The 13,662-nt window shown below is 34.6% G+C and overlaps 1 protein-coding gene across 1 annotated transcript in view; it reads right to left on the bottom strand.

Annotated features, from left to right (window-relative positions):
* Positions 1 to 13,662, bottom strand: part of PGAP1 (GPI inositol-deacylase) — a 166,468-nt gene that overhangs the window by 65,849 nt on the left and 86,957 nt on the right. Inside the window, exons 11-12 of the mRNA XM_090371276.1 lie at positions 12,541 to 12,607; positions 2,036 to 2,203 (exon numbers count right to left, since the gene is read on the bottom strand). Of these exons, the coding sequence (XP_090227402.1) occupies positions 2,036 to 2,203; positions 12,541 to 12,607 (235 nt within the window). The remainder of the gene's footprint in view (positions 1 to 2,035; positions 2,204 to 12,540; positions 12,608 to 13,662) is intronic.

The raw sequence follows: 13,662 nt of genomic DNA, 5'->3' as shown, positions 1-13,662 counted from the left end.
ACTACAGCTGTGAGTAAACTGGGTTTGTCACTTAGCTTAATATTGTGGAGGCACTTTGCCACAAGTTGCCTTAATATTACACTACTCTAAATAAAAAGTACTGCTTCAATGGAGAAAAGTACTGCTTTTATTTAAAGTGTATGCCACTACCAAGACCTGGGTCTTGATTCTTCTTGGAGTCTCATAGGTAGGGAGGCAGGCATTATGAAGACCTGAACAACACAGTGATGAGATATATCCACAACATTGAGATGCAAGATAGTGAAATAAGCAAAACAGACATAACTGTACAGCTCAATTTCAAAGTATTAAAGATGCCTATAACTGTTTATTCAACTGTATTTGTATATATGTTTTATAAATTAGTCCTTCTGTGATGTTTGAAAACCAAATGTTTGGCACAGAAATCTACTAACATTTCAGCAAATTTGAAAACAAAGTATACAAATTTCAACAAACAAAAGACAAGGTATTGCTGACATGGCATATGTAATAAAGCATGCCCAAGGGCTTCCCATTAATTTCAAAGGAGTTCAAAGTGTGAGAGGTAGGGAGGCCAAATGGTTTACTTGATTCGATTATCCTCAAAATATTATTTATTGAAGTCTACTTAGTGAGAAGTGTTTGGCATTTTCATCTATTAAAGGGAAATGCTCTCTGACTGCACCTGATTGCATTAGCACTGAAGTAGAATTATCTCAACATCTTGCATTAACACAGGCTTCACAAAATCATGTAGGTCAATATAGTCACAGACTGTTTCAGGCTATCAGTTTACAGTGGAGCATAGATTCATTTATGAATAGTATGGTAGTCTTAATTGTTCACACGTTCATAGCACTAGCCACTATCTTTGGATAGCATTAAGTGGGATACCTAATGCTTTGGGTCTCCTTTTATATTGATCATGTTCTCGCAACCATGAATACAGAACAATGGGAGAAATATGCCTTTTTGTAGCTGTAGTGAATGTAGGAAAAGTGGATATCTGTGGATAATCAGATCCTAGTCTTCTTCTATGAATTAATTCTAATGTACCACTCTGGAGTTCACATGAGCCACCCTACTACAGATAATTGGATACTTGCTTTCAGTTTGGCCATATCCTGTCAATATAAATTGTTGTTCAAACATTTTTACATTGCCTAACAGAAAATCCAGTGTAGTACACCAATCCTAAACGAATCTGGTGTGTGTGTGGTTTTTTTTTTTTTTTTGTTAATTGTTGGCACATTGGCTTCTGTGGCCATAATGCACCTCCCAAAGTTTTTGCATTTTACTCTGATCCAAGCCCGAGGTGGGATTCGAACCCGCAACCTTTGGGTTGTCAGGCAGGCACTGTACCCACTTGGGTGTGTGTGTGTGTGTGTGTGTGTGTGTGTGTGTGTGTGTGTGTGTGTGTGTGTGTGTGTGTGTGTGTGTGCATGTCAATGTGTGTGTGTGTGCATGTACATGCACAATGTGTGTGGTGTGATTCTATGCAAATTCTCCAACAATACGACTATTTCTACCTGGATTTTAAAGCAATAAATTTGAATGCAGATTTGATTCTGTTCATATTACTTATGTTACTTTCAGACATTTAAAAACTACTGTAAAAGCTAGTAGTAGTAATCGAGGCATGTGATGCATGGAAGAAAGCAAGCTTATGTAGCATCAGCCAAAAAAAAAAAAAAAAAAACATTTTCACACATCCATTCCTTCTAAATGTTTGTCTAGTTCCTCCTTGAATTTATTTAAGTTGTCAACTTCCACAACGACAGATGGAAATTTGTTCCAGCAATCAACTACCTGCTAGCTAAATGCAAATTTCTGAACATCTATTCTAGTGTTTTGAAGGTTTGTGTCAGGCAGTCCATGAATTTGTTTTGTGACTGATTATAATTACCATTACTATGATTTTTGTTTAAATTTTGAAAATACAAAGTCTAAGACCAGACTACACAGTCAAATAATTTCATGACATTACAATGACAGGTTCACATTGCATAATAAATGTATAACATATAATGATTACAGTTGTACCTTGCTTTACCTTGTTTCGCTTAAACCTCCATGATAGTTCATCTATGCTAATCCACTCTCCAGCTGTGGTGAAAGTGGATGTTACAATAGGTGGATGTTTACGGAAATATTTTCCTGACGGCCGTTTTACAAAATGATGGAATAAGACCTTCTGATGCCAATCCACATCTTTGATAACCTATTAAAAAGGCAAACATGTCAATCATCAGACTTTTCTACATAAGAAAGAACTTGTAAAGCTTGAAATGTGATTTGAAGATAGTATATTGTACTTTAATTAGATTTTACATTTAATGAGATTTTGCATAAGAGCACACAGGACTTAAATATCAGCTTTGATAGTATCAGTTTGATTCCTTCCACTATCATTTTTTAAAATTTTTATTGTTTTCAATTTCATAATCAAATGATGTTCATAACTGATTATTTTGTAATTTATAAAATAATTATTTATCTTTTAAAACTAAATTTAAAAATATCATTTTTAAAATTTTTTATTGTTTTCAATTTCATAATAAAATGATTTTCATAATTGATTATTTTGTAATTTATAAAATAAATTACAATTTATCTTTTAAAACTGAATTTAAAAATAAAAAATAAAATACTTTTAACTTTCTGAGGGAAGAATGCATTTAATGGTCAACTTCTTTATTTCTTGTAATCTTTTTGTGTTATTTCAGGTGTATTCTACTGTGTTATGTACCACTGGATTAATATTAAGTGATATTCCAGAAAATCAGTCAAAGAATTTATCTCGAAGAAACAATATGTTTTTGAAGAATTTTGCTTTTTTATTGACCTAAATATCATAATAAATCAAACTCTATAAGTAGATTTATAGTCCTAGTCTCACTCATTTTATTTTTAATTTAGCTAGAGATTTCATTGGTTACTACTTAATATACATAGAATCTTTGTATCGTTCAAATCTGCTGCCATTGTTATAGTCATAAAGTGAATGGTAGGGCCATTCAAATTTTTTAATTGTGATAAATTGGTAGCTCTGAAGTTAGACTCACTTAGGTTGGCATCAATTGGATAATTGTTATGTATTATAATTAACTTAAATTTTCAAGGTATAACCTAATACACATAATGCAAACTTGGTAGTGTGGTAGTATTACTGCTGCATAAATTGGTGTATCAATAAGAACATTTGAATTTTAATTATATATAATTAATAATGTAACTTCATAGCATAACTGGTGCATAGTGTTATTACTGCATCAGATATATTTGTTTAGCGAAGTATTATTAATTACACTGAATTTGAGGGGAAATCATGCCTCAGACCAGAGCAGCAAAGTAAAGGGCTCAAGCTAGTGGGCATGCTGTAGCTCTGGAGAGTTCAGGAAGGCAGTTGTCTCTGAATCATAGCCTTATGAGATGTAAGGCTTGTCTGATGTTTGCAGAGCTATCTGTAACGAGACATGATATAGCCAAGGAGGATGCCTTTGTGTGTGCTTGACATAAGAAGTATGATGATATTAGGCCCACTGTCGTTTTCCATGTTTTTAATGATATTTATAAAGGCATATAAGGCTTAATGTCCAAGTTTGCAAATAATACAAAGGTTGGCAGGGTGGTCAATGACAGAATACTATCGCCAGAAAGCAAGCATCATAATATAATATATATATTTTTTTTTTTTTGCTATTACAGAATTTTTTTTATATTTGATTTATTTTTATTTGCTTTTTATATTTGCAAATAATTTTTTTTTTAATATTTGCTATTACAGAAAGCAAGCATCATCTCCACCCCAAAAAAAACCTACACAGTTCACCCACCCTACCCTCCAAGAATGTCTAGTTCTTCCTTGAATTTATTCAACCCATCCATTTCCACAACACATGAAAGCTTTTTCCAACAAATCAACCACCAGCTGACTGAAAGCAAACTTCTGCACATCTATCCTGCACCAACTGTGTGGCACTATACCCAGAGTAGTAAAAATGAAAAATATCTGTGGGTAATTATGCAGTCAGATATGAATTTCTCTGAGCAATGCAGACAGGCTTGTCAGGACAGCTCATGGAGTTTTGTTAATGACAAAACCTCATGGGGTTTTGTCAATGACATGGGAATTTTGCTAACTGGGATAAGGAGTTGATTATCCCATTGTATAAGGCAATGGTCAGGCCATACATTGAGTACTGTGTATAGGTCTGGAGGTCTCATTTTAGGAAGGATGTGGAGCTGCTGGAATGAATACAGAGAAGGGCAACAAGATTGGCGAGTGGAGAAAAAGGCTGCTCTTACCAAGAAAGGCTTCACATCTACAAATTGCAGCCTGAAGACTAGGCACCAGTAAGTTGATATCATTGAGGTGTTTAAGACTTTGAATGGATTGAGCATGCTCAATGCTGATGGGAATCTTCCTCTTGCTCAGACCACACACTGAGGGGTACAAATTCAAATAGATGTGCAGAAGTTTGCCTTTAGCCAGTGGGCGGTTGACTGTTTGGAGCAAACTTTCATCTGTTGCTCTGGAAGTTAATATTTAAATAAAGTCAAGGAAGAAGTAGACAAACTATTGGAGGGAATGATTAGGTGAAATGGGAAGTGTTTTTTTTTTTTTTTTTTTTTTTTTCTTTGTGGTTAAGCTGTATAAAGCTTGCTTTCTTGCATAATTTGTCACTGCTAATGCTAATTTAGGCCTTGGCTATTTTCAGTTTGCTTTATTTAACTGACTTTTTAATTCTCAGCTAGAGTAGGCCCATTTTTTACATTATGAATATTTTAAATACTATATTTTCCAGACCATAAGACATTTATTTTCTTGAAAAATATTACTCCTAAAATTCTTGTGCATCTTAAGATCTGAAGGTGTAAGAGGTAAACGCAGTTATGTCCTTTTTCTTACGTTTAGCTGCGGCAGGAGACAGTATGAGCTTAAGGTAATTTTCAAAAAAAAAAAAAAAAGTGAGCTCGTTTATTGTGTAATCATTTCAGGTCAGATATAATGGAGCAAAATGGTCAGTTACTGAATTAAACACAGAGTTATCTTAGCTATATCTGTAGGGAGCCCTAGCCAACTGAAGCCATTGAACACCTCAATTAGAAATCCCTTGGGCTTGCTAATTGAGGACTTCATATTTCACTGTTCTGCTCAGATAACTTTATATTTGACTGTAGAATTACAGGTGACTCCTGCTTAATGCTGATAATTCGTTCCCGAAAAACAGAGGACTAAGTGAGCACCGTATTCCCATAATGTAACATATGTATTTGTGAGTTGCGGTCTAGGCCATACGATATTTCCTAATCAATAATAAACAGTAGCGAAAAGGCACACATATGTAGATCAAAATATTTAATATTAAAAAATTTGTACATATAAAATAATCTCCATTACATACATATATAATTATGTGGTAAGTAACTACATTACGTATCAAAATTAAACTTAAAATGCCAATTAAAATCACGAATTTATTAATCCGATGGCCCTGGGCTGCCAAGTTTTCGTAACTTTGGTCGATTTTGGGTTGTACTTTGGCCGTCTTCTTAGTAAACTAAAAGGGGTTTTATTTTAAAATCCCTGCAGTGTTACCATTCAACAATAAAATCAACCGATCCTTCGCCGCTTTGAAGTCTGGCATGTTTTTTTCTTCTTCTTTCGATATGAAACTTATTTTAGGCATTCATTTCCAAAAAAAAAAAAAAAAATCCTGTTCATCTATGTTAAAAACTTGTTGAGAAGTTTAACACCACTCTTCAATAATTTTTAGAAGTTCTTGAAAGTTTCGGCTTCTTGATCTGCACTTGCGGCTTCTCCCTGGATTTTAAATCTGTCTTACCAGCCCTTACTAGCTTTAAATGGTTCCACTTTTCTTTTCCTTTGTTTTTTTTTAAAGGTGAGCTTTCTTCAGGTCATCATATAGGCTAATCGCTTTTTCTTCAATGGAATTGTGCGTTGGATCTTAAATAAAATTATTCAGAAGTCTCTCCATTTCAATTATAATATCCGGCCTAGTTGCTTGTAGTGTAACAACTGCCTTTCCCACCGCTAAAATTAATTCTTTATTTTTTATAATTGTTCTTACTGTTGAACCTGCCAGTCCTAAATTATTGCACACATCCATTTGTCGTTGAATGGAATCGATTCGCTTCAAAACGTATAATTTAATTTTCAAATTCAGTATTTTTCTTACCTTAGTAGGCTTCGTACCGCGCCCAGATGTTGTTCCTTTTTAATTCTTATTAATCTTCGAAAATGTAACTGTGTTGCATTAATTATGATACAATGTTCGAGTAAACTGTCCGTTACGGATGAGGTCTAACACTGTACCGAGTGATGACTAGACTTCGGATAAATTCATATAATGAAAATATTACAAGCAATATACTTGATCATTTTTTAAAATGTTGAGTATGTAACAAGTCACTATAGTGCAATTAAATTAGTGTGGGAGAAAATTTCACAAGTCAGCATGGGAAACTTTGCTATTCATTTTCAAACTATCGACTACATCAGATGAAACATTTTCGTTAAAGTGAGTTGTGATAGCGTTAGAGTGAGATATGGATTATAATATAAGAACAGCATTATAGTGAATCAGCATACAGCATTATAATGAGGGCCTACTGTACCTTAAGCCTTTTTCATTTTATACAGCCCTGAGTGTGGTACCACAGAGCTGGTACATTAATCTGGGATTACTGCATATGAAGTACCTTACATTCGCCAATATTAAACTTCAATTGCCACTTCTCAGCTCCTCTGCTTAATTTGTTGTTGCCGTAGCATACCCTGATTACTGTGATTAACTACCCTGCCAAACTTTGCATCATTAGCAAACTTAAGACATTATGCCTAATATGCATAATTAATAAATATAGAAAACAACCATGGCCTGAACACTAAACACTGGGAAACTCCACTAATAACCTTAGTCCATGAAGAGCAGTGCCCGTTGATAATCACTCCTGTCTTCTACACCTAACCATCCCTTTATCAATCACAGAAACTGGCCCTTAAGAGCACACTGCTCCAATTTATACAGTAATCTTTAATGTGTAACAGTATCAAAAGTCTCACCGAAATCCAAGTATATGATATCAAGTTTATTTTTTGCATCCAGTTCCTTGGTCACTGCATCACAGACACCCAATCAGATTGATCAAACAGATTGCCCCTTAACAAATCCATGCTGTGACTGCAGTATACCTGCATTTCTCTCTTCTGCATTAGTCCTTTAACTAATAACTCCATTATTTTTCCTAGACAGAAGTCAAGCTAACAGCTCTGTAATTACTTACATCATACAGTGGCAGACAAAAAAAAATTGCATCACTTGTGAATTTTGCAAATAATGTGTTTTGTGCTGAATTGTGGGTTGCAGAAATGTTCGAAATGCATTTGTTAGATGGGATATATATCTCTGTGAATGAAATCAAATAAAAAGACTCCACCTGATGTACCTAACTGCCATAAATATCTTCCCAAAGAGTAAAATGCATAATTAATGGTAATATGAGAAATCACACAAATGGCAATCATGACAACAAAACACATTTTATTTCATTATGTGTATAAACTGAAATGACAAGTTAATGTAATAGTATTATGTAATGTAAATCAGCAAAATAATACAGTAAATCCCCGCTATTCACGGTATCTGTATTTGCGGTCGCTGATTTAATATAAAATGAAACCTGAAAAAATGTGAATTTTAAAGTGCCGTGAACATTTTCCGCCATAAAAAATCATGGGCGTGGATAAAATTATCTTTCCCGGTCAAAAAAGCGCTCAGTGGGTGGGGGGGAGGGGTGACAAAATCGCGAGCGTGGATGTTTCTCGCTAATCCTTGTTCAGTATGTGTTATGCGTTTATCATGGAAGGTTTCGTCGTTTGCTTTTAATTTATATGCTTATAAATTGAATAAATTTATAAATTGATACGCTTACAAAAGTGATAAATCTACCATTTTGCAGTGTAAAACAGACTTTTTCGGGTGTGTTAACGGAAGAAAGTGACTTTATTGTGGACAAGTTCTTTCTAACCCGTACAAAAATATGGCTACGAATAACAAGGGAAATGTGAAAAGATCAAAGGTGATGACATTTGTCTAATAACTCAAAAAAATTGAGTTAATAGACAAAATTTCTAATGGTGAAAGTGTCTCCTCAGTGGCAAAACATTATAAAATAAATGAGTCAACGGTACGATCAATCAAGAAATCGGAAGAAAAAATCCGCCGTAGTGTCCGTGAAAACGCGCTAATTGCTTCAAAAATTTGCTCTGTAACTCGTGATGTTAAATTAGAAAAAATGGAAAAAGCTTTAAATCTGTGGATAGAAGAGCGAACTCAAAATAAAATTCCGTTAAGTTCACTCATCATTCGTGAAAAGGCAAAACTCCTTTATCAACACTTTAGCGAAACTGGTGATAGTACTGACTGCGGGATAAGTTTTTTTGCTAGCAAAGGCGCTGGTTTGAAATTTCTAATAAATATTACATTTAATACTAAATTGTTTCTTATTTTCATTTCGATGCCATATGCTTGCATTTCACTATGTACTGTCTATGTACATAGTCATATTATGAAGGTACATATAATACATACATAGACAAAATTTTAGACTAGTTTTTCTTATATTTCTTGTCAATGATATACAGGAATTTTTCTAGCAGGGATAAGGAGGTGATTATTCCCTTGTATAAGGCAATGGTTAGGCCACATCTTGAGTACTGTATACAGGTCTGGAGGCCTCATTTCAAGAAGGATGTAGAGCTGCTGGAACGGGTACAAAGAAGGGCAACAAGATTAGTGAATGGAACAAAGGGTTGCTCTTACGAAGAAAGGCTTAAGTTTTGCAAATTACAGAGTCTGGAGACTAGGCACCGGCGAGGTGATCTGATAGAGGTGTATAAGGCTTTGAATGGTTTAAGCATGCTCAATGCCAATGGGATTCTTCATCTTGCTCAGAATAATCACCTCAGAGGGCATAAATTCAAATTGAGGAAGGGCGGATGTCGGATAGATGTGCGGAAATTTGCCTTTGGCCAGCGGGTGGGTTGGTTGGTGGAACCGACTTCCATCACTTGTTGTTGAAGTTGATAGCCTAAACAAATTTAAGGCTCAACTGGACAGGTATTTCGAGCGAATGGAGGGGTGAAATGGGAGTGGTGTTTTTTTTTTTTTTGGCTGATGCTGAATAAGCTTGCTTTCTTGCATCATATGCCACTACTAATGCTAATGCTATATATTTCATACTTTGGAACGGAACCACTTTATTACTATGGGAGCCATAACTCAATATTCGCATTTTCGGTATTCGCGGCATTTCTCAGGAATGTAACCCCCGCGAATAGTGGGGGTTTACTGTACTCAATATTTTGTTGTTCATCTTTGAGCCACAATTACAGCCTTGCAAACGATCTGGCATAGAGTTAATCAATTTCTGGATATACTGTTGCCCAATTTCGTGGTACCACACCCTTAAAATGCTCTCCTGCAACTGAATCTTACCTGTTGGCTTCTTCTGTGCAATTTTAGACGACATTATGTACCAGCAATTTTCAATAGGATTCAAATGTGAACTGTTGCCAGTCCAACACTGTAATGCCTGCATTTGTGAGGTATGACTGCATCTTAAGAGAGAAAAATGACGGAAAACATTGGTATAAGTATGTTTTAAGTCTTGTGAGACAAGAAGACAAACTCATCATTAAATCTGAATAGCATAAAACTTTCCAATTTGGCTGTGTGGCAAGGTGCTAAGTCCTGTTAAAAAATGTAGTTTTGGACATCTGTGTGGTGATCCCTAACCTACACTGCTATCCTCCAAGATAGCAGTGTAGGTTTCTGCATTCAACATTCCATTAATAAACTTAACTCACCCCACCCGTTTGCTTGTTATGCATCCCCAGACCATCTGACCGGCAGGGAACTTTACAGTCAGTTTTATGCAGTCAGGATGGTATGCCTCCCATTTTTGTCTTCTGACATATCGCTTCCCATCCGAGCCATGTAGGTTGAATTTCGATTTGTAAGAAAAGATGGTGTCCCATTGCTCTTTTGTCCACGAAACATGCATTTTAGCCCAAGCAAGTCGTTTCTTCCTCGTTTGTTGGGTCAACAAAGGCTTCTTCTTGGGCTAATAGGCATGCAGACCACATTCTGAAAGCTGTCTTTGGATAGTTTGTGCACTTGTTTCAACACCAGAGGCCATCTCCAAGTCCAGTTTTAGATCAGGAGCACTAGCATGGCAATTACGAAGGTATAGCCATTTCAAATACCGATCTTGAGAAGGTGTAGTCACTCTCTTACAACCTTATCCAGGTCTTCTCTTCACATCACTGGTTTCACATTTTAATTTCAGCACTTAGGATACTGTTGACTGGTGGTACTCTATTTTATCAGCGATAGCACGCATAGAAAGAAAGCCTTTCCTGGGACAGAGCAACAGCTACACTTTTTTTGTCTTGGTGTTGACTGAACACAGGGAGCCATGCTTACAACTCCGCAAAACAGGATACTAATGAGCGTGTATACCTTTCCAACGCCATATTTATAGAAACAGCTGATGCAATACCTTGCAATTAGTCTGATGCAATACAAGCGACAAATAAAATGACTGTAATCAAACAATATCTTATACATTTCACTACAAATGTTACTTTTTTTAAGGTGATGTAGTTTTTTTGTCTGCCACTGTAATTACTTACATCTCCCTTTGATTCCTCTTTGTTAATTGGGGATATATCTGTACATCTCCAGTCCATAGGGACCTCACATGAATGCAGGGATGCTCTCATAATTATTGGTAAAGGTTTGCTTAGTTCTTAAACTCCCTTTTTTTTTTTTTTTTTTTTTGTCTCTTTTTAAATTTGCTATTAATTGCTGCTGCTGTTCTGTTTGTTAGTAATAATGTCTGAATTTTTTTTTTTTCTGCGAAATCAATATTTTCTTCATTCAATTTCTTAGTGCACCAACTTTTTCAATAATTTTCATAAAAAAAGTGAAATGTATTTTTGAGCGAATGAAAAAAAATATGTAGAAAAGGATGAACTCCTATTATTTTGTTCAGCATTGTAAATACAAGGCGTCCTTTGCTTAGTGTGCTCTTAATTGGAGCCTAAAAACAAAGTGCTCTGTTTCCCATTGAATAGGACTATTCCAAATATTTATTTCATCCATCTTTAAATAAGCTCTCCACATTAATAAGTCTAAATGTTTAATTTGGTTACCTTTGATTATCCTTTCAAATAAATGCAAATTTCCTTACATCCAGTCAAACAATTATTTGTTCTTAAATTGAATTTATGTCATGTTGTGTGCTTCATCTTAGGAAGAAAAAATATGCATCCCATCATTAAGTACGGCTCAATTCTTTTTAAGCTTCAACTATCTCATTCAGATCCTCACACAGATGCTCTTTGAAGCTTGCAGAGTTGGAGTCTCTTCCTGTATTGAGTACCTCTTTGCATCCACAACCAGCGTGGTCAGGTTTGCACATCACATTTGAGAAAAGACAGAGATTCTTGAAAGAGTCCAAAGGTGGCTGGCTTGCGTAGTGTGAGTAGCAGAGGGTCATCCACTCATAGAGTTGATGACCCTTTGATTTGAAGGTTACAGAAGAGATTACAAAGGAATTCTGGGAATAAGGCTATATGTGCAGTTGTGAATTTCAGAGCACCTTCATAATGGTTTGGTTTATTTAATAATTTGGAGGTTTTTTACTTAATAATGTACTAAATATAATTAATAAATAATTTGAATTGCCATAATCAAGTAGATTAGCATATTTTTGTATTTAGATAAGTATTTAGAAAGCTACAGCTTAATATTTACATCTCATCTGACTGAGGTATAAAGAATCGAGGGGAGGGCAATGAAATGACTGGAATTATCAGATTAAAATGGGACAAACAAAACTAGGGTACATCAATATAAAACTGTTGAAGAAAATTAACAGACTGGACCTTTGGTCAGCATGCTGTTGACCTGGAATAAACTTTCTAGGTGGAGACATTTAAAAGGTAATTGGTTCAGTACCTTCTAGCAACGGTGATAAAAGGGATACAGGTTGAACAGACTTTTTTTTTTTTTTTTTTTGCTGATGCAGCTAATAATACTAGTCTTGTTGCTTTCTTTTGTATCTTTTTACGCAATCAACATCCTTCCTGAAGTGGGGCCTCCAGACCTGATAGTCAAGATAAGGTTTAATGTGGTTACTGGTTGTACTCCATGCATTATCTAGAAAGCTTCTGGATTGTGTTACAACCTCAAGGTCCATTTCATTTTCAACCAGTTATTAGCCATTAATTTCAATATTAGAACTTAAGAGATATCCTATATTTTTGACTTCTTTACAAAATTGCAGAATGACTTCTTTTAGAAAATCAAATATTGTTTCAGTAACATATAAATTTTTCTGCAGTTCGAACTTCTGCTTGTTGTGTATGCGCCTTGAACATTTTTAAAGATAGCACACTAATAAATTTAATTGAAAAAATATTAAAAAGTAATTTATAAGTCAAAATTGATTTTATTTTTTTACTTGTTTTTTTCTGGAATCAACTATGTCAAAAAGTGAACGCACTATAGCTTGAACTAATTGCTTGCACCTATAAAAGAGGACTGAACATTAATCATCTTTCTATCTACAAATGAATATTTTCCTCACTGTCCTTATAAAGTATTTTCTTAAGAAAATAGTCTATCAACCTTAATAATTAAACACTGCATTATTTAAATATACTTTTCATTTAATTTCCCAAGCTTCATTTGATAAATTATTAAAAATATACTTTTTTAAGTGTTACTGCTCACAACACACCCGATCAAAAGAAATCTTAAAGAGTGCTAAAAAAGAAAAGTGCCCCAGTAGCATGGTACAAACAAGAAGGGCAACAATGTGTGCAAACTATGGTAATAGCAAGCAAAAGAGCTTTATGGATGCAGATATGAAATAGAAACAACAGATAAAAAAACAGACAGATATTGATACTATTCAATTTTGGTTGATTTTTAGAAGAGGGAATGAACCATACAGACCATTTATACCACAAGGAAGTTGAAAGAAAGTTAATCCAGTATAACAGGATAGTGGTCACTCATTTGGAGAGGTCTGGATTTGAATCCTGTTGGAGATGTTTGAGCCTCTTCAAATCAGGATCTTAGGTAGGGCTCCCCCATGAGGCATTCAGTTTTTTTTTTCAGCTGCAGAACATGCACTTTTACAGATATAATACACAACAAACTCTATGAACTGATGTTGCTTAGGTATTATCTAAGTTTTCTCAAATTAACATGTGTGGATCCATGAGGGGTCTGCAGCCCTCATGGTATTTAAATGATTAATTTCTAAATTGAATTATTAAATTCATTAAAGTAAGCCAAAATTAATAAAAAAAAATAAATTTAATTCTAAAGTTATCACTTGGCTAGTGTTTACCCAGTTTTAACAATTTTTCACTTGCCAGGTTGTATATTTATTTTAGTAACATTAACACATGTTCTAATCGACATTTCCAGCCTGTTTATAATTATTAGTTTTTATTTCTTGATTATCGCAAGCTTGAAGACAAGACATATCTTGAAACATAGCCTTTTAATTATTAACAGTACGTATTGTGGCATTTCTCAATAAAATTCTTAATTGTTTCTCATGTGATATATG

The sequence above is a fragment of the Mastigoproctus giganteus genome, chromosome 4 (genome assembly GCF_048544385.1).
Source record: "Mastigoproctus giganteus isolate SK-2022 chromosome 4, ASM4854438v1, whole genome shotgun sequence".
In the NCBI taxonomy this organism is placed as follows: domain Eukaryota; kingdom Metazoa; phylum Arthropoda; class Arachnida; order Uropygi; family Thelyphonidae; genus Mastigoproctus; species Mastigoproctus giganteus.
This window is presented reverse-complemented; position numbering and strand designations above follow the sequence as displayed.